Source organism: Scatophagus argus, chromosome 6 (assembly GCF_020382885.2).
Source record: "Scatophagus argus isolate fScaArg1 chromosome 6, fScaArg1.pri, whole genome shotgun sequence".
NCBI lineage: Eukaryota > Metazoa > Chordata > Actinopteri > Scatophagidae > Scatophagus > Scatophagus argus.
The window spans coordinates 15,301,228-15,323,326 of record NC_058498.1 but is presented as its reverse complement, the minus strand read 5'-3'; the positions used below and the strand labels follow the sequence as shown (position 1 = coordinate 15,323,326).

Here is a 22,099-nt window from a genome sequence, read left to right as displayed (position 1 = left end):
AGCCAGACTGCCATCACCAGTCACACACAAAATTTGGTTTTGTGTTATGGAGATAACAGGCTCGATTTGCTCTTTGCACCCAACCTGGAAGGAGTGACAGGTGGAAAACTGAGATATGAGTCTCATACCAAACCTGTTTTGTTTACGTTACGTTTCTGTAAATGACCATTTTCAAACATGCTTTTCGCACTGACAGATCGTATGGATAGTTTTTAAGAAGTATTTAAGAAGTATTTTATGTAAAAGTTTACTGAAATGTAAATAAGACAGTTTTATTTCAGTTATACCAAAAAACATACCAGATGTAGAGCTTGAAGTAAAGACTGTTTTCATTATCAACAGTGAAAAATATCCATCACAGTTCCCACAGTGACATAAGCTTTATTTTTTGTTGTGCGACCAACGAGCAAAACCCCACTTATTCAAAAAAAAAAAAAAAAAAGCAAATCTTCACGTGAGAAACTGGAATCATCAAATATTTTATATTTTTGCTAGAAAACCAACTTAAATAACTAACATACTAACATACTAACATAAGAAATACTTTCATTGTTGTTTTCAACACCTCATGGTTTATGGAAGAAGAAGAACAAACTTCTAGAGCTTTTACTCTGGGGGAATGCTGTTGCTGTCTGCATGGAACTGGTTGTTATTTTCCTAGCGCACAAAAAACTTTTTCCTGTTGACAGATCCCCTCCACATCCCCTCTGATTTGCCCCTCTGAATTCAGATAGGATGAAATGTTAGTCAGCGTTTGCTCTGTGAGGCTGATGAACGAGTGAGGCAGCACAAAGAGGTAAAGCGTTAAACTTTTTGTTCTAATGTTCCAGGCTGTTAAACGCTAAATGAGACACAGATCAGTGGATGTCGGAGGCATCATCACTCTCCCATTTTATTCGTGTTTACTGAGTGTTTGACAGGTGTATTAGTTACACTCACTGCGTGTAGTGATGATTCATGTGCAATTTACTCCTGCAAAATTATCCTTCAAGTAGAAAAAAATCTCTCTCTGAGTGAATTCTTTGACAACAATCATGTAAACGTAACAGATTTAATATTACTTGTAAGAATTTATAAAATTATCACAAAGTGCAGCTCTGTTGAGAAAATATGAGACTTTGCATACAAATTGCACCAATTTACTTACACCCATCAAAAATATAAAAGAGATCTGAGTGTGAAACAAACAGATCTCTAAAAAGCAGCAGAGATAAGTTTTTTGCTTCAATGAATGGTTGTGTCCCAAAGTGACCAAGCTCGCTTTTTTCTTATTGCTTATTTTTTTCTTAAACAGGCCAGATGAAATCCAAACAGAAAAATCATTTCAACTGACTGAAATATACTGTGCATATTGACTTAAATTTCACTCAAACTAAGTTATTACAGAATGCTAAATGTCACGTTCTGTGCGGATAACAAAGCAAAACGTACTATTAGAAAAGCAAACTAATTCCTGGCAGATTTAATAGGCACTTGGAAAGGATAGTTGCTAACGGACAGTCATTAAATTTACTTTAACTGATTGTCATTGTAATGACACAAAGTCAACCTGTGTAAGGACAGGCACTCTGTATCATTCGATCATATAATGAACTGGATGGAGAAAGCTGGTTTGTAGGTCTCCTTACAGAAAGTAAGATGACAATTTTTCTTTTCTTTTTTTCCAGTTTTCCAAAAACATGAAAATTAGGACACCCTATCATCGGAGAACAATGTTATGTTCCACTCCTGAGATTCGCACAAAGTGCACTGCTATCAAACGGAAAGTGTATTTGTCTAGGTCAGTCAAAAGTTACTGCTTTGTTGCATTCACACAAGTTGGTTCACAAACAAGTCACTGGAAAGCCACTCATCTGCACTTTCTCTGCTTCATTAGGCCATTTGATTTAAAAGATTGCACAACACCTGAAATATTTTAAACTGACCACGATTTTCTACATTTCAAAAATCTTTCCTGGGTCTTCATAAACAGCTTTTGCAGATAAATATTTGCCATCTGCCATCTGACAACCGTCATCATATTTCAAATCAGCAGTGTTACTAGTGTTGCAGGAAGCTGCATTCCCTAACAAATCAAGTTATGTGGGGAAAGAAAGGCCAAACCAAAACTAAGACCAACAAAAATTACAAAGGGAAATAATAATATTACACATTTCTCTAACTGAATAACTTAATTTAACTTGCTAAAGTAAAGGTATGTATATTACTTGGTGTGTACTTAAAAAGACATGATAAAACTTGGGTAAACGCTCTTCTTTCTGTCTAAAACCTCTTTCATCTTGTTGACAGCACGTCACTTAGGCCATTTTAAAAACATGAGCACACCTCATAACAATACCACCACATAGGTAAATGTAGACAAATGTTTTTAGAAACATAAAATACTTGGATAAAAATAAGCTTTGAGAACAAAAGAGCAAATTATTAACAGTCACTGAATTGCCCTCTCTTCAGTTTCTGTCAAGTTGCCACAGTGACACCATGATGATGTCTCTGAGGGAGCCTAAGTTATTCAGCTTCAGGGAAAATCGCTTCCATCGTAGATTATGGACTTCTCCACGGTCAGATGGTAGAAGACTTTCTTGGAGATAAACCTGTAGGGAGAAGATTTCTGATCAAAGGACTGCAATCTTTTTAACTGAAATGAGACATGAAGCTGGTCATAAAGGCCAAATTCTCTGAGGCACGTGCGTACACACACACACACACACATGAGTCATTTTTGTAATTCACACACTTGTCCCCCTGAGGGGAAGAATCAGGACAAGGTCACTGGGTGTCAGCAGTTCCATACCGTGAGAAGGAGTTGTCAAAGATGAGTGTGTAGAAGCCAGGCTGACGGGCTTTTAACTGTCCCTGGATTGTCTCTTTATGGGAACTGCAGCGAGTCAGAGGAATCAGGACCTGAGAGGGGAACAGAAACACTGGTCTGAAGTGAAACTTGGTGTCCACGTAAAAGATTCTACTAGAGGTTGCCTAACAGATGTTCCAGTCTGTAATACTATAATAATTTTTCATGTATATATACTGTTATCCTACATGACAGTTAATGCTGGACAGCAAAAATACAACCATCACCATCATCATAACAACTGTAACATTCTGTAAAGTCCGACACACCTTGAATTGAATGCAGGTCAGGTTTCAAATAACAAGAAAACAGGAAACATTAGGAAATATTGGCATGATAAGGCTGGGATGGCAATTTGAGACAAAATGTCGTAACTCTTTCCAACCCATGACATTTTTAGTGCAGGGTATTTACCTCAACCTGCTGAGCAACACTGGCCACCTGCAGTGTTTTTCCGAGGTCAGTGATATTTGAAAGATTAAGCAAACAGCCCTCCTCTATGTAGGGGGCACCCATGAAAGCACGCACAGGGCTCAGTCTGTTGCGTCCGGCAATAACTTCTAAGGAATCATCTGTTGAGTTTTAAAGTGGCTGCAATTTCAAACAACTGCAAAGCTTTCACTTCGGCCTTATGGTGTACTTTAATTCAAAATTATGTAACAGCCTTTCCTTTGGCCTTTTCCTTCCTGGACATTTCCCGTGGCAGACATACTAAGGACTGGTTGGCACGTCAAACTTGTCTTTGTGCATAAACTAAATAAATGTCAGAGGTGCATGTACCTTTGCCTGTTCCACCTGAGTATCAGTGGACTCCCTGTAAACCACACTAAAGGAGATGCTCTTAGGCTCTGAAGAGAACACCCAGCTGATGGCTGGCCTGCAGTCACCCACAGCAACAGTTATCAAACTGTAACAGCTGGACTTGATGAAGAGTTCCCTGGAACCATCACCAAACTGGGTAATATCATCAATGTTGAGGTGGACAGCCATCCTGTGATGAAAACAAATTAATTTTAAGAGTGATATTAATGCGTTCATCAGTTAGACACATCAAGTATACCAAAGTGGAAACTCACGTGACTTCTCCTGATTTGAGAAGGTTGATTTCTGAATCCTGAACAGTGGGAACATGCTCTTCAGGGTCATCGGGGGTCAAATCTCCTGTGCCTCTGCAAAATCCAGAGAAACACAGAGAATAATATCCTGCTTTAAATGTGTTCAGCTCTTCAATGGCATAATAATTCATTCAGAATAAAAAACTATTCTTTGCTGTACGATTCAGCTAAAAAAAAAAAAAAAAAGAAAAATACAAAGTATCTGTTGCCTGCAATGACAACAGTGTTTTGGCTCATTAACATGTTTGCATCATACTGGTAACACAAGTGCCTCAGTCCTTCTTAACCACCCTTTACTAAAACTGTGTCACTTCTGAATTCTTGTAGTAAGTTATTTCCCCCACTGACCCCACACGGCAAGAGGAAGCACTTCCCTAATTAGTGTTTTAAACCTGGAAGGGGGCAGTAAACGTGTGACGAATCCCCTCAAGGTTTTACATGCTGGAGATTCTGTTTCTCAGAGTGCACAGTGACATCAGAGCGGGTGAAAAAGGGTAACAAACAACTCAAGCTGCATCTGTTCCAGAGATTTCTGCATTCGAGCATAAGTGAGTCTGTATTTACTGTCCTTTTTACAAGCAGCAGGGGGGCATTCACAGAAAGTGCTAGAGTGAAAGAAATGTGCTAGAGTGTTAGTCTACAATGACCTGTGGTTACTTATAACACTGAATGATGTAGGTCAGTACAACAGGCAGAAGCGACACACTGTTCCGTTCTATTGTCAAATGACCAATCAGTGGCACATTATTAATTACATGGAACTAGCTCACTTCCCAATTTACTACCACCCATTTTTAAAGTGAACATGGCAACCTGGAACAAAGCCTGATTGTTTGGCTGCTTTAAGAACAAAATAAGATGAATTGAAATATATCTAAATTTCTTACAGAACCATTAGTGGCTCGATTAGCAGACATGACACAGCGCAGTTCATGACTATATTGCATACAGTTGTCACCTGTTCATCTGGAGCAATAATTGTGGAGGTCTATATGTCAATGTGTGAGTGTCACCCCAAGCAGTTATGTTGTTAAAAATCTTAACACTGCTGTAGCGTCTTGTATTGGGAATACTTGATGTCCAACTGAGGACTCTGACCAAAGCATGAGCCACATACTGTCTCCAGGTTTTAACCCCATCCCTGTGCTCTGTCCCCAAATACATATCTCACTCACATATCCAGTGCTCCTGGAGTCTGCTGGTCTTGTTCTCCCTCCAGGGAGCCCCCTGTGGTCTGAGAGGTGGTGTCACTGTCATAGACGCCGTTAACTTCCTCTTCAGTGATTATGTCGAATGCTCCATCGTCAGATCTGTTGCCGGGGTCTGAAACTGGGATGAGCCAAAATATACGAGTGTAACCACTGGACAATTAGACCCCCACCTACAGTGTGCAAGAACTTTTATGTACCGTATTTTCCGCACTATAAGGCGCACCTAAAAGCGTTAAATTTTCCCAAAATCCGACAGTGCGCCTTATAATCTGATGCGCCTTATCTGTGGATCAATATTGGTCAATCGTGGCTACCGTAGTCAGAGGGCATGGCCGAATTAACAGATTTAAGCGCCGGTACGGCGAAGAGGAATTCCAGTACAGCACCATTTGTGTGTGTGTGAAGACCCCGAGATGGCTCCTTGCAAGAGACACGCTTACGACGCAGAGTTCAAGCTGAAGGCTATCAGTCATGCAGTAGAACATGGGAACAGAGCAGCGGCGAGACACTTGACTAACGAGTCAATGGTGCGGAAGTGGAGGAAGCAGCAAGATGAACTGTGCCAGGTAAAGAAGACTAAACAGAGTTTCCGAGGGAACAAAGCGAGATGGCCACAGTTAGAGAACAAACTCGAACAGTGGGTTGTTGAACAGAGAGCAGCAAGTAGAAGTGTCTCTACAGGATGGGTCAAATGCAGAAGACGAATTCAGTGTGTATGTAAAAATATATATACTGTCAATAAAGCTGATTCTTAATCTTAATCTTAATCTTAATCTTAATCTTACAGTCACTATTCGAGTGAAGGCAACAGTGCTAGCACGCGAACTTAACATCAGTGAATTTAGAGGCGGTCCTTCCTGGTGTTATCGGTTTATGAAAAGACGTAATCTCTCCATCCGCGCACGCACTAGTGTTTCGCAGCAACTACCGAAAGACTATCAAGAAAAGCTGGCCACTTTCCGTGCATACTGCAAAGAGAAGATCGCTGAAAAAAAGATTCAGCCGGAGCATATCATCAACATGGACGAGGTTCCACTCATGTACAGCATGTATGTACAGCACAGGAAAATTAGAATTACAGTGTCACACTTGTGTGCCTCTGAATACCAGTCAAGTCAGAGCTTACATCCATGTCTCTCCATACTTACCTCATATATGTAGTTAAGACTTTGGAATTTAATAAATGGCAAAAATTGTCATTTGGTGAAATAAATATTATCACTATATTGACATGTATGAAGAGGATTTACCCAATCAGTACAGTTTCAAGCTAGGTACTCAAGATTAGTGTCACCAATTCAGTGTGTGTGTGAAATGTGATATACCCTATATAGACAAAAGTATTGGGCCGGGCCTGCAACCTCTTTCAATTCATCTCAAAGGTGTTCAGTGGGGTTGAGGTCAGGGCTCTGTGTGGGTCAGTCACACCAAACCCATCCAACCATGTCCTTATGGACTTTGCTTTGTGCACTGGGGCACAGTCATGCTGGAACAGAAAAGGGCCTTCACCAAACTGTTGCCACAAAGCTGGAAGCATAGCATTGTCCAAAATGTCTTGGTACACTGAAGCATTAGATTCCCTTCACAGGAAGTAAAGGGGCAAGCCTTACCCAACAGCCCCATTCCAATACTTAATCTTTCTACAAAACATTCTTTACAATAAAAGGAAATGCTTCCAAATAGAAATGTCACCATCTTCTCCTTTTGTCTCTTGAATGAGAATTCTGTGGTAGTGGTTCCTGTCTTTGTTTCGCAACATGAGGAAGTCAGTTTTTTTTCACTTCTACTTCTCAGGTAAATGGCAATAATCAATAAAATGACAATAATAATAAACATTTGGACCAAAGGTGCAGTTGTCATGCTAGCAATGTGTTTTTCTCCCCAGCTGCTCACCTGTTACCCTGGGAGTAGGTTTATATGGGGCTGGTTCAGGAGGTGGCTGAGGTCCAGCTCCGGGTGGAGGAGGCTGAATGTCTGAAGGACTCAGCTCTGCCTCTGTGAACCTCTCCACCACCGCATTGTGTTGGGTGTAACAGTCCCTGCAGCAGCGCTCCTTCTTCCCACTGTGCTTGGTCATCACAAAGTTGTTGCTGCAGTAGTAGCAGAAGATGCGACCACAAAGCCTAAAAAATGATTAATGTATGAAAATAAATGAGGTATCATCAATATTACATCTGTAATCTTGTTATGTATTTTTCATGTCTTGCATTTTGAGAAAGGGCCAGTGCCTTCTGAAAGCCCACCTGCAGTGATGTCTGCGCAGCCACCAGGTGAACTGGCCCTGGCAGCCGAGGCAGTGCGAGGCCTCCTTATCTACTAACCACCAGCGCTCCTCCGCTCGCAGTTTCTGCTCGAACTCCAGAGCATCTGACTTCTGCCACAGAGCATCTTTGTCCCTAATATAATGCACAAAAAAGGCAAACGCACAGAGGTTAAATCTTAGCCTGGATCTGAATTTAGAGGGTTTTTTAAAAAAGTTTTTTCACATGGATGAATTCAACTTAACTGCAGTTTACACTTACATTATGTTGGATGTTTAATGCACATCATTTCATAATCATTCTGTGGGCAGATCTAAGCTGGCTGTCCAATAGAATACAGCAAAATAAAATTCCCAAACCTTTCCCTTTTCAAGTTGATCTTTGAAGACTGAACAAACTTTGCTTGTTGTGTACTTGAGCTGAACTGCAATTTTAAGCTAATATTTTGCATGCACACTGGAAGTAGTCTCATTTCCCCAAAATGATACAATTGAGATGACCATGAAGGCATATTTAATACAGAAGTATAAAAGATTGATATCAAGTGGCAACAAATCCCAAAGAGCTGATTGAATCATTTTATTCCTTACAGAGTATGAAAGCTTTTGAGGCAACAGTGGTTGCTCAATCAAGTGGAGAAGGATGCATAAAAAGTTGCTGTTCTAGTGGCGTCTCTTCTCCACACTACAGGAGTGGAAAGGCTTTGACAGAGCCTTCTCCTTCAAAGTCTCTCTGTCAGTCCTGTTCTCAGTATATTATTTCAGAATTCAAATGAGCCTTTTTCCCTGATCTGCACCTGAACCTTTCCCCATCAATGCCACATATAACAACTTCAGAGAACTGCTCTTACTAGAAGAACCAATCAAAAAAATACACACACCCAGTGGGAGTATCAAAGAGCAGGCTGCAACCAAGAATAACGAGGTGGTAGACATCCAAACAAAAAATGAACTTTAACCCCTTTCTTCATTAAGAAATGATATGCTTGTTGCAAGAGACAGCCTCGACACAGCTGACAGCTGCACTAGAGATAACACGTACCTTATCAGCTCGATGAGACGCTCTTCAAGGATAATCTTTGTTCTGTTGAGGTCATCGATCTCTGCAGCCATCTTCATACACTGGCTTTGTTTGTCAGCTTCTGTTGTGCTGAGCTCCTGCTTCAGTTCCTCACACATCTTTTGCACAGCAAAGTGTGCTTCTTCGGCCCTGAAGAGAGATGGCACAACAGGAATTAGTCAGAAGCTCTTTTATTGCACCAAAAGATGAACTTCTTACGAAGATGTACATAAACATACCTGATGACTGCACCTCTCAGGTGCTGAATCTCGCTCTCAGTCTCGCGGATGGTTGTTTCTGTCTGTGTGATATGGGCGTCTTTCTCGCTAGTTAGCTGCAAGTACTCCTCATTCACAACCTTTATTAAACATAGTGAAAACACATGATGAGTATCATCATCGTTATCAGTAACGATCAGCACAAACTTTTTTCATTAATTTAAACAGATGTTCATTGTTTGCTCTGAAATTTGTCTCAGTTCATTGAACACAGCTGGGTGAACTAAATTTCAAGTACTGAAAATATTTTTGTAATGCATCTTGCACTAGAGGACATAAAGAAACATGCGATTCCGTCAAATCCAGTAAAATCTTACAAACATTCCTCAAAAACAAATCCTATTACATAGAGCCACAAACACACAAGACTATCGATGAAAAAATATTACCTCAGAGAAATTTTACTGAGCTGCTGACTGGATTAGGATCAGTACACTGCTGTGATTATGCATCTATTTTACCTTCTGATCAGCGGAAACTGCTCAAGCAATCAAGGTGTCTTATTACAAAAAACAGTGAAAAGAAATGTCTCACATAGAATCACCTTTTAATGAGGAGTAAACAAATAATCTGTTTGCTATTATGCAACACATGGTGTGTGGCTTCCTTTCCCCTAATGATGGAAGTGTTGATTCATGTTTATGTTGATATATGTATAGGATGTTGCATTTTTGACTGCTGCATACCAACAGTCTGCTCTTTTCAGACTTGAAGAAGTGAGAATGTTTCCATTTATTATACCATAAATCATTGTGTTTGATGCACGAAAGACACAGACCTCTAGTTCAGACACTTTGGCTTGCAAGCTGGACACACTCTTCAGCTCCTTCTGCAGCTGAGCTTTCACCTTGTCCAGCTGCTCATTTACACTCTGAAATGTGAAAGTAACACAAAGGATAAAAAGAGTCTACAGTTCTGCTTTTGGATAGATGCTCATATGCTGATGCTAACTAGATATAATGGCGATCCAATTGCTGTTTCATTTCATTCAGAACAACAACAATGCCAACTTCACGATGGCACCAAAGCAAAAGGCTGAAGTAATGGACCCAAGCGGTCATTGAATGACACTGCGATTTCAAGAGGTAACTGGTATGACAAATTCTGATGCAAGCACCCAACTTAGCACCTGTCACTGAAATCCTAGCCGTATCAGGAAACAATAAAACAAAAATACATGTTAATACCAGGTGTAAATGCTTGCAGAATTAGGTTGTAACAGAATGTGCTTGGCATCGACTAGAAAAAGTGATTTAGAAATGAACAATGACTATTTGTCATGTCACAGAGCATGGGAAATAATAACTGACAAGTTATTATCAGCCCGCCCCGCCTAGCATGCCAATATGGGTACAATCAAGATGACAGAAACACATTTTAATAACAAGTGTAAATCTACAACCACACGTATCGTATGCCACTATCCAGATAATATAACCACTTGTCAATCCCACATGGGCTAATAAACTAAAAGCTGTAAAGCAAAGAAAGAATCAGTATGAGAAAAATAACTATCTTGAGTATAATATAAGATATGATTACCTAGTTCTCATTAACTCACCTTCATCTGGACCTGGTGATTCATGCTCTCTGAGCTCATTTGGAACTTGATGGCGTCCACCTCCTCTCGCATTGAGTCCTGAGTGCTCTGCATGTTGTTTTTGGTCTTTTCCAGCTGCTCCTGGAGCACCAGGATAGTCTCTGGAAGTTTTTCCTTCTGTGTCAACTCCTCTCTTAGTCTGGCATTCTCCAGGCGAAGTTCTGCCATGCTCTCTTCTATTCGCTCCACCTCTTTCTCCAGCTCTTCGATCCTGGCAGCGTCCCCTTCCCAATGCTCTCTGACCTCCTCTTTTTCTGCAGTAAGCTTACAGATGGTCATCCCCAGCTCCGCCATCTCTGTGTTTGCCCTGTGCAAACCCTCACGGATCTCGCTGTTCTCTGAGGCTAGGCTGGCATTTTCTGCCTTGAGTTTGGACAGCTCCTCTCGGATGGCAGCCGCAGAGATAGCCAAGTCAGCATGGGCAGCTACTTCTCTATCACGCTGTTCAGTCAGCGCCTCTTCTTTCTTTTTGCACTCCATAAGCTCTGTTACATGTGTCTGATTCAGTGACTCTGTCTGGGCTTTGAACTGCTCAGTCAGAGTCCTGAGCTCATCCCTTTGGGCCTCCGTAACCTCCAGCTGTGCTTGTGATCTTACCTTTTCCTCCTCTGACCTCTTTACTTGCACCCTGAGGTCCAGGATCTCTGCCTGGAGCCTGGACACGTCTTTCAGACTCATCTCCAACTGACCCTCAACCGTTGTCAGTTTGCTTTTCACTTCCTGACTCTCCTTTGCTTGGACCGCACTACTCTCCAGTTGAGATTTCTCCATCGTCTGCTTCTCAGAGATAACCCTTTCAATCATTTCTGTCTGTTTAGCACAGGTTGCTTCTGCATCAGCTTTTGCTCTCTCAAGTTCCTTCTCCCTGGCCTCCAGAGCTTTTAACTTGGACTGCAGCTCAACAAGGGTCTTCTCTTTACTTTCCAGCTGTGCCTCTTTGGCTTGTAGCTGTTCTTGGAGGCTTGCTTCATTCTTGCGCGAAACTCCTAAGTTCTTTTCCAGATCTCCGATCTGTCCATGAACACTCTTCAGGTCAGCTTGCATGCGGCTAAGAGCTGCTTTCACAGTGTCCTGCTCCTCTCTTAGACTCTGCTTCTCCTGTTCCAGCCGCTTTGCTGTGGTCTCTGAGAGTTTTGCAGCTATGATGGCTTGCTGCAGACTCTCATCCAACTTGCGATTCTCCTCACGTAAGCGCTTTTCTTTTTCATCCACAGTTATCTTAGCATCATCCAGCTGACCTCGAAGCTGTTTCTCAGAAGCCCTTAGAGTTATCAATTCATTTTCAAGCATCGTTTTGCTTTCTGCCATCTCTTTCTTCAGCTCCTCATTTCTCTTGACTGTGGTCAGCAGTTTCTCATTGATCTCCATTAGATTGGCACACTGTGTCTTGTAGTCTTCTATCTTCAAGGCTTGCTCTTTGACATTACCTTCTAGCTCAACAATGTTAGTGGTAAGTTTGTCCCTCTCTTTGGTCAGGCTTTGGTACTTGGCTTCTAGCTGTTGTAGTGTCTCACAGCTGGAGGTAAACTCTGTTTCTTTCCTCTTTAACTGCTCTTTAAGGGCAGAGATTTCTGCCTCTAAAGATTCTTTTAAGCCACCAATATTCTTCTGCATTTCATCTTTATCTCGGTGTGCCATCTTTTTCACCTCCTCCACCTCTTCTTCCTTCTCCTCTAGAGATCTTTGGAGGTCCTGCAGCTGCATTTGTAGGTTGCTCGCCTCCTTCTCTCTCACTGTCAAAGCTCCCTGCAGCTTTTCTAGGGCACTGCACTGTTCCTCTACTTTCACCTCCCACTTGGCCTTCTCCTCAGAGGCAGAGGCAGCTAATGCTCCCAGTTTTGTTTCCCCATCCATTGCAGCTGCCTCTTTGACTCTCAGCTCCTCCTCTAGCCTCTCTGCCTGTCTCTTCTTCTCCTCTAACTCAGCTACAGCTTCCATTTTCCCATTCTCTGCCTCTTTCAATCTGTCCAACAATTCATGTATCTTTTGAGCTGAATCAAAGTAACTGGCTGCCTGCTGGCCCTTCTCATTCAGAACCCCATCCAACTTGGCCAGGAGCTCTATATTCTTCCCGTCAGCAATTGCCAACTTTTCCCGAAGCAGTTGTTGTTCAGCCTCCCTGGACTTTTCCCTATTTCTGAGTACTTCAACCTCTCTGGACAGGACCGCCTCACTCCCCTGCAATGCCTTGAGTTCTGCCTGCAAGCCCTGCTGCTCCTCTTGGGCAGAAAGGGACACATCCAGTTGCCTCTGGAGCTCCACGACTACCCCCCTGAGCTCAGCAGACTCCTCGCCCAGCTGCTGCATCTTATCTAGCAGCTCTCGCTGCTTTAGTTCTGACTGGTCCAACTCTAACCGAAGGTCTTCAACTGTACTGGCATCTTCTTTGCAGGCAGGCAGAGAGTCGTTCAGGTCATTCAGCAGACCCTGACTGTACTCAGGGCTAGATGGGAATTCAGGCGCTTGCTAAATGGTTGCAAAGGAAAACAGGAAAGAAGTGAGGAAATCAAAGAAAAATGATAAACATCATATTAAAAATATGATAAAATGACAAGATGTTATTTGAAACATATGTCAGTTACTTGTGAGTAGGTGCTGGCTAAACTGTTAATACTGGAACTACGACTGGGCGGTTTCCACATGTGGCCAGGTGAGTTTGCACTTCCCAGTGTCCTCCTGTTGATCAGAAAAGGAATGTTAGCTGTATTGGATACACCTGTTTCTGTAATAATTTATTGATTTTATCTGTTCTAGCAGCTGTTTTCCTGATTTGTCTTGTTTGTTACCTTGCAAAAGTGGGCCAGGAGGCATCAAGATCATGACCTCTGGAAGCTACATCAAACTGGACATCATTGAGTTCATACAGGTGACTGATTATGTCGGCACTAAGGTGGGGCTTCAATAAAGGGCTTCTTGCATAGTACCAGTCGCTGCAGGAAGAGATATGAGGTAGAGGTTAGAGAAAAGTTTGGACTGCTATTCTGACCACAGACAAAAAACTGACATCTAAAAACCAAGAAATACAGAAATTCCACACAAACAAGCATCTTTTAAGATCGAAATTTTGCATTGCAGTTGTGAATTTCCCAACTTGGTGCAATGTATGTCTACAGCAAAGTTCTAAACACACATTGTGACATTTGGTTTAAGCCACTGAAAAAACTAACTTGATTCTTCCTAGTTATACTTATTACAGAAGCTGCCATTTAAAAGAAAGGGAAAATGATGAAGTAAAACACCACAACTGAACACATTTTCAAAATGCAACTAAGAACATGACATAAACATCAGTTCTGATTAGCGTAACCACTCCTGACCTGCATGTTTATGGTAAAAGTGTTTCATGATCTCTACTTAACAATCTTCACACATACTTCATATCTAAATGATAAAGAAAAGCTTGTGCCCTGACAGCTTTACCTTGTCACTCTCTGGTTCATAAGGCACTGCTGCAAGGTGTCAGCCAGCCGCTGATGTACGAGGGAGTAGCGTATAAATGCTCGTCCTTTCCCAAGAGATGTCTTGAGCTATCAAAAGTAAAAGGAGACATGGTTTTACACAGAGCTTTAAACCAGAGTTTACTTCACACTTACATTATCAGAATATCGCACACATCAACAACAAGGTTAATGACGATTCATTATTTAATATAAATGATCATTTTAATCTCAACCACAACATAACCGTTAAAAAGGTAATGCTATAAACATGCAGTTAAGCGTTATTTTAAATGGAACGCCATTTGCGGCTTTGTACATACAGTATGTTGTTTAAGCTACAGGGATGTAAACACATCAGTGACAATACTTAAACTGAGTTCTTGAATGTGTATCGGGTCTCAGCTTTTGAAGGCACCAATTTACAAGCAGCAATATAAAAAAGTTTTATAACTCTCTGTATGTTGTGGTATTTCTGCGTAAGAGATTAGAGAGAAAACAGATGTGAAAACCCTTTCGAGTCACTGTGGGTAGAAAGTAAAACAGACACATCTCTGATGGTTTAAGAGGATATCTGCTATATCTAATGGATTAACGGTATCACTGTGAACAATAGCAAAAAGATCTGCTTACCTCAGTGATGCATTTGACAAAACGGATCCCATCGTTGGCTCCTTTGACCTTAGCCAGACAGTCATTGAAGTAATCCCAATAATCCTTCTTTGTTCCAAGAAATGTGGACTTCTCCTTCTGGTCAAACTAAAAGACAGATAGATGGACAGATATAGCTAGAACAAAAAAAAAAACCTGCTAAACATGGATTTTTTTTTTTTTTTTTTTTTGAGGCATGTGTTACTTTGTAACAACAAAGTGAGAAGGAAAACAAACATTTTGAGAGATGTTCCCCAAATAGCTATCCATTTTGTAAAAAATAAGTTGAATTAATCATCAGACGTGCAAGATTCACATTATCAAGATAATTTTTTGTAAGAGCAAAAATCACATTTTATCCTATTTGGGAAATATTATTATTATTATCTATTTAATCCTTGAGCAACTGGGATACACTAAGTTAGATGAGACAATACAGTAAGCAAAATCAGACCTGTAGAAGGTACTCCAGTTTATAGGAGAATTTGTGCAGGTTGGTACTGTCATCAGTGATTGGCTCCCCACTTTCCCTGTACTCCTTTGCAAGCTCTGCAACAGCATCTGAAATTCATGTAGTTTAAAATGAAGAAAAATCATGGATTAATAAAGCAGGATTATACAAACAGGACAAATGTAAATTTTGACTGGCCTCTCAAAATTAAAAGCAAAATTCAATCAATATTATGGTTACACACTCACGCACAAACAGCACTTAAATGTCCAATTCTTTTCCATTTTTTTCCATGCGGCTAGTCTGTAAATCTGCCACTTGCCTCGTATCCACCTCAAAATCTGAAAGGACACCTGCGATGGGGGCACCCTCAGTACGCACTTTCTGTCTCGCTGCATGCTGACAGAAGCTATCACCACACCCTTGCTACATGGACGCGAGGTCAGATGCACGTTTTCCAAAATGATTTGGTTTCCAGGAGATGTCAGATAGTTCCAGGAATTAACAATATACTTGGACTTAACGATGAAACCAAGGTCATGACATGGCAAACCTTTCTGTCTCTTCTTCCTCCTCTCTTCAGTCACGCCATGTCAGTTAACAGCTGCCTGCGGCTACTCTATTCACACACCTTCATGCGAACAGGCGCACACACATAAAGCTGGCGTACCATGCAGATCTCGGATAATCCTCTGGAGTTGGCTCTCCCCGACTGTAGCCCCAACAGCCATGGTCCCACCGCTCTCTCCCTGGCAACCAGGGGTCACTGGGTCACATCCAGTCTGCTGAATCAGAGAATCAGAAGCACTCAGGAACAAAAGATTGACATGAATGCTTCCACATACTGTATTCTCTCATGGCTACAAAAGGATGTGCTTGATACGCATAAAGGTGCCACACATTAACGGAAGTTCTGTCCAGAAAATGTAGCTCCTAGCCCTCAAAGTCAGCCTGACAGAAATGAAATGGACTGTCACATATACAATTTGATCTGATACTGTATAATCTGCATAATAAAGTGTATAGCAAAGTAATCTACTGACTACCACTACTGTTCAGCTTAAATGACCGATTCTTATCTGTCAAAGTAAGCATATTTGTTTTTGTAATATTCAGTCAGTCTTATCAACTAAAAACATTTCACATTACTAATTTAGAGATTAAATTACAAACAGGGATGTAAATTAAGTAGTTTTTGCTTTACTGAAGAGTAATGCACAAGCACTTGGTCACATTAGGTGCAACAAAAGATTAAGTAAGGAAAATGACCTAATGTAAAAGGAACTTCCTGGTTACTAATTAAACAAACTGACCTAAGTTTTCCACTTATGGAAGTGGATCTGTACTGTGGCAATGTAAGACATGCTACAACCTGCATTTAGTACACAAGCATCCAATCTGTACTTGCGTTGACGTTTTACATGTTTGACTTTAAATGTGTTTGGTTAACAGTTAACAGCTAGCTAACAGCTAACTAGATTAACAACTGTAGGGTTTCAAGAGTTTGATGCGATCAAGAACTATTTGGAGCCGACTCTAACAGCATTACTATAACTTTCCTAACATCGAAGACGACAGATAGTAACACCCAGCTGACAACTATTGTGTTTTTGTAGCTGTTTCTCAGATGTTGTACTAAGCTGGACTCAGTGGTCCACTGACAGACATTTTGAATATAACCGTAACATCATCGACAAACGATAACCAATATCACCTCACATGTTTCTAAAAGAAAAGAACAACAACTTTGACATACTTTGACAGATATGTCTCAAATCCATAACAGCCCAGATCGTTTAACGGGTGCATGCAAACTTGCTGAAAGTGTCGTGATTGACGTTGAGCCATCCACTGATAAAACGAAGTGCAGCGCAAGGGCCAATAGCTGCGAGGCTGATAGGCGGAACCCTTAAAGGGACAGGTTTGTCGTAGCAGCGTAAACAGAGATGTCACGTGATCATCAAACATGGCAGCTGTTTGTCCCACATCTCTGTCCTCCTTTGTTGATGTGACAGCGGAACGCCTGCATAACAATAATTACAGCAAATGAAATTTATGTGCTTCTGCTACACATATTTTAAATATATTTAATGTACATGCACCACAAGCCACCATGCAAAAAACTTGTTTTAAAAACACTGAGCAGCTATTAAATATTATAATATAACCATAAAATGACACCAACTGGAAAATATGGGCCTATTTTCAGCACTTCAACACATTATGTTATTTGGAATTCAGGCTTTGACCTATTAATCAGGGGAAATAACCCCTCTGACATGCATACTTTTACCATTTTTTTTCCTAATTAAATTAGCTTTCACATGGCTAATACAGACCTATTATAAGTCTGCTTCATGTATGCATGTCATGATTAGCTTATGGATTTAACAGTAATTTGAAATGACAATAGAATCACTTATCAAAAAATCTTCTATACCATAAACAACCAGCAGTTTGTCTGGAGGTGGAACGAAACCAACCTTTACAAGGGATTTGAGTGCAGTTGTGTGGTCCACAGTGGAGCTCGATTAAAAGCCTTCTCATCAGCTCAGTCAGCTTGGTTTGGTTAAAACTTATTTTTATGTATTCTTTGTAACTGTGAAATACATAGATATGCATATCAGAAACAATAAAGTCCTGCATAAACTCTTAGTTGCCAGAATTTGATTTCCCAGGATTATGCACTGATGATGCAGAATAACAATCACCCATACATTTTTCTTTAATTGAATTGAATTGAATTTCATTCGTGTAAGAGTAAATCACTGTTGTAATTTCTGCCTTGCTTTCTAGCAGAGGCTTGTTTTAGTTAGTTAGTTAGTTAGTTAGTTAGTTAGTTATAGCAAAGGCACGTATCAGATCCCTGCTAAAGAACACACTGATGCGCTACAGAACCACATATTGCTACCACAGAAGTAGGATTCAGGAACAGGAAACACACACAGTATCACAAGATTATTAAAGCCTCTCCTTTTTGAACTCTCTTTGAGTAGACAGAAGGAGTCACACCCGACAATAACCCAGTCCCATCGAGCAAAGGGTAGGTCAGGTTTTTTTTTGCTGTACGGAGCTTTTATGTTTTTATACAGTTTGTTCAGTGTGACCTGTCTTGAAGTGCATCCTCCTTAAATATGAACTCTACTTTCAGTCCTTTATCATTCAGCATTATTGCTTTTATTACATTTCTCTCCTTGGTTGACTTGCATTAAACAATAAAATAACGGAAGTTAATCTCTTGATATGTGTGATGAAAAGAACCAGCAGTAATGTTCATACTAATCCCATATATCTTTTCTAGGAACCAGTTTTTCAACAATGAATTACTCTTTGAATGACAGTGCATATGACGAGGATTATGTGGACGAAGTCTGTGAAAAAGGCGAGGTGGTCAAATTTGGATCCATTGTCGTTCCTGTTTTCTTCTCTGTCGTGATTGTACTGAGCCTCACGGGAAACATTCTCGTCCTTGTTATTCTGGCTTTGTATGAAAACCTCAAGTCTCTTACCAATATTTTCATCCTGAACCTGGCCATCTCCGACCTTGTCTTCACCACTGGTCTTCCCTTCTGGGCAATTTACCATATCTGGGGATGGGTGTTTTCAGAGACCCTCTGCAAAATTGTGACTTTTGTCTTCTTCACTGGGTTTTACAGCAGCATCCTCTTCCTGACCATCATGACCATGTACAGGTATGTGGCTGTGGTTCACCCGCTCTCTGACCTGAGCACACAGAGACTCAACACCGGGATTTTTGTGTCCATCCTACTGTGGATGGTCAGCACTGGAGCAGCTATGCCCTCCCTGCTCTACAGCTCCCTTGTCTCAATCCCTCACAAAAATGGCCACTCACAGGGCTGTGAATTCAGCGTTAGACTGTGGGAAAACATCGGTGTCACGCAGCAGAATATTTTCTTCTTGCTTGCTTTTGCAGTGATGACTTTCTGCTATATTCAAATACTCAGGAAAATCAGGAAAACAAGATCTCAAACAAAGCACAGAGCAGTTAAGCTGGTATTCAGTATAGTGGCCGTGTTCTTCCTCGGCTGGGTGCCGTACAATGTGGTCATCTTTCTGAAGGCTTTGTCTGACAATTTGGTTCCACCCTTTGAAGGCTGTGAAACGAGTATCCAGCTGGAATATGCATTCAATGTGTGCAGGCTCATTGCTTTCTCTCACTGCTGCCTGAATCCCGTCTTTTATGCATTTGTCGGTGTGAAGTTTAGGCGTCATTTGAAGTCGATGTTGCATCGCATGTTTGTTCGGCAACATCCAGTGGAAGAAGAGCAGGCCAGAATGCAAACTTTCTCGCGTGGATCAATGTACTAGTTGGTGTTGAAGTGTATCAGTTCCTTGCCTTTACTGTGCTACTGATTTAAAGGCTGACTAAGTCCATGTGCATTTGGTAAAATCTATTTAGTTTCCCAAGAGTATCAGAATTGCTTTGTATGTCACAGTTTGTGGCAAATTAATTAATCAGTGTTCAAATGTGAGTTTTGCTGTATATTGCTGCTTGCCTAAATTAAGTCACTGGCACTTTAAAAGCAGGTTATGTTTTTCACCTGCATGTATTAATATTATTAATTAGTCTGTGGATGAGCCCTCATTGCAAATATGTTTACAGTGAAAAACGATGTATTATTAATTTACATTTATTACTGTAATTATGATATATTCTGTAAATTTCATACAATGTGTACAATGACTCAACCTTGGTTTTTCATAAACAGTTATTATGTAAGAGGTTTACTAACAATGCTTTTCTAAAAAAAAAAAAAAAAATGCTTGCATGTCAACATTGTCCATCAAAATTTGAATTTGTTAAATTCTCAGTTTTCCTGTGGTTTACAGCACATCAGCACAGAATAGTAAGAATATCAAGCTTCTCAAAGATAATTAGCACTTTAATGTACAACATTTGCATGCTTTTCTCATCAAATGTGTCTTCTACAATCTGCACTGATTTGCAACCATTAAAGAGAAATAAGAGACATTTTTCATGAAACATCTCTTTATATAGACAAGAGTGATGTGTAAAAATATGGATAAAACATTTTACATATGAAATAAACTTTAATAGCAAAAACAAATAAAATAAAATTAACAAGAAAAACTCATTTTATATGTAGTGAAATCTTTGCAGACCTAATCCAGAATTGCTTAGCTTGTTTTAGGCAGGACCAGGAGATTGAGACACCCTCACCTCAAGGTTGTATATGGTAAGTGGGCAATTTATTGGGCACACCACAGTCTAATGTAATTCAGCATAGGCAATATAATGTTCATAATATTTGGTTTTGTTGACAGAGCTGGAAACATGTAAATTCAGTTATGAGTTTATTACTGTGGTCACAGTTATTGTTCAAGCGTTGTACTGGATATATTGAAAGGTGTTAGTTAGTTTTTTTGGTCCTTCCTATTTACACAAATAAGGGGGAAACAACAGTACAACAACAACACCAGCTATGACCTTGATGCTAAAACATATGATTGACTTAACACTGATCTGACAGCATAAAAATCCCCGAACATCATAGGCAACATAAAAGCGGAATTTATAGCTCAGCTGGTGGATTGGATTTCATTAGACTGTGCAAATGTGCCGTATCTCCCTGCAGACTCAAGTCAAGGTTGTCTCTGTATGAGTGGGGTCACTCAAACCACTGGGCTAACCTACCGCCTAAACTACAGCAAATCTCACCCTCAACATGCATAATGAGTTGTGTCTGTGTTGTTACTTGTTGTCTTCAGTCCATCCACATGGTTTGTCCAGTGGTGGCCATGTGTCAAGAGGCCTGCTAAAATGTGACCCTTATTCCTGATGATGAGAAACATTTACACATGCTGTGTCCATAATGTTCAAATGCTTGGAACCGAAGGAAGGAGCAGTTCAGGTAGGTCAGCCTGCAGGTGTAAGGTTGGTTCAGAATTTGGATTTCAAACTTTGTACCGCAACACAAATTATTCTGGCTCAGTGCTGACATGTCAGTGGCAAAAGCGAGAACACAAACTCTAGGTGTGTGTTCTCACTTCTGCAATCACAACCTCATGAAAACGTTTTGGAAACTTTGGCTGTCCATGAGTATTTACTGTCTGCTCTACTATGAGTTTACCTTAACACTGTTCCATCTTTCTATACTACTGCCGTTTCTCTGCAGCAGGGACAGGTGCGACTCCACCTGTCTCCTCTGGGGCCTGTGACACGGTCTGCTGCTGAGAGTGAAAAGCTGCCACCAAAAAATCAACCAACTGTATCATTAGTGTGGAGTGGAGTTTGGATGAGGTTGCTATCATTGACTATCATTTGACTCTGTGACTCCTGTGTGTGTTTGGAGACATTTTGAGCAGTGATCATCCTGTGTAGTGTTTGGATTTTTGCAAGACTCTATACATTTTTCATTACATTTTTTCCCTGTGATATTATGTATATATTTAACATAGGATCAGATTTAGGATGAGAATAATTATGACAATAGAAGCATGAGAAAAGTATCAACACACACATACAATAAATTAGTGGTAATCAGGACAAAACTATTAGCATCAAAATATATGTTTTGTACAAAAGCATCAACCTGGTTATGGTTTCATCTGATAATGTTGGATCATAGCTTAATTATTGATTATTTTTATTATTATTCATCTGAATCCGCAAAGTAAGGTATCAAAACTATTGTGTAACATCATCTCTAGTGGAGCAGATATATAAAGCAGAGGGAAAAGTACATACTCAAGCAAAGGGCCAGTACTTTGAAATTGTAAATAAGTGCAAAACTTAAGTAAACGGAGGCCTACTTAGTGACTGTCCAACACTGTAGGATATAACTTATGAGAACAGTCCCTTCCAAAATTAAACACAGAGAAACTGATCACTGTTATCTGTCTGCCACTCCCCACAGCAAAAAAAACATGTTATTACATCTGCTATATTTAGTATAGGTGTAGCCGATGTAGCCAGTAATCAATGCATATTACAAGTTAATATTTGCTGGGAATCACTGCAAACATTCCCAATACTCCTGGCACAGGCTGACAACAGCAATTAGTTCTGAACCAGTGAGAACTAAACCACATGACACAAGATCAATGAGTGTTGCAAATATCCGTTAACTGCTCAGCCAATGACTGAACTTGCTGTGGCTTCCTTGTGTCTAATATGCACACCACTCACCATGGAAACCACGA

General features: G+C 40.5%; 2 protein-coding genes across 3 annotated transcripts; one reads left to right on the top strand and one right to left on the bottom strand.

Moving 5' to 3' along the window:
* Positions 1–857: 857 nt before the first annotated feature.
* fyco1a (FYVE and coiled-coil domain autophagy adaptor 1a) lies at positions 858–16,819 on the bottom strand. 2 transcript variants are annotated; one of them, XM_046391825.1, is made up of 18 exons: positions 16,671–16,819; positions 15,585–15,696; positions 14,918–15,024; positions 14,446–14,571; positions 13,796–13,902; positions 13,162–13,305; positions 12,958–13,051; positions 10,337–12,841; positions 9,554–9,646; positions 8,737–8,855; positions 8,480–8,647; positions 7,421–7,573; positions 7,071–7,300; positions 5,142–5,295; positions 3,928–4,020; positions 3,632–3,842; positions 2,795–2,904; positions 858–2,594 (listed from the first exon to the last, which is right to left on the bottom strand). In XM_046391825.1, exons 2-18 carry the CDS (start codon positions 15,643–15,645, stop codon positions 2,519–2,521), a joined length of 4,551 nt encoding a protein of 1,516 aa, XP_046247781.1. In that variant the 5' UTR covers positions 15,646–15,696; positions 16,671–16,819; the 3' UTR covers positions 858–2,518. The 2 variants fall into 2 exon arrangements, with proteins under 2 accessions (XP_046247781.1, XP_046247780.1); XM_046391824.1 differs by having other exon boundaries at positions 15,585–15,699; positions 16,671–16,798.
* A 999-nt stretch (positions 16,820–17,818) lies between these two features.
* On the top strand, positions 17,819–21,774 carry xcr1a.1 (chemokine (C motif) receptor 1a, duplicate 1). Its single transcript, XM_046392292.1, has 2 exons — positions 17,819–17,957; positions 18,216–21,774. Exon 2 carries the CDS (start codon positions 18,233–18,235, stop codon positions 19,241–19,243), a length of 1,011 nt encoding a protein of 336 aa, XP_046248248.1. The 5' UTR covers positions 17,819–17,957; positions 18,216–18,232; the 3' UTR covers positions 19,244–21,774.
* Positions 21,775–22,099: the final 325 nt, after the last annotated feature.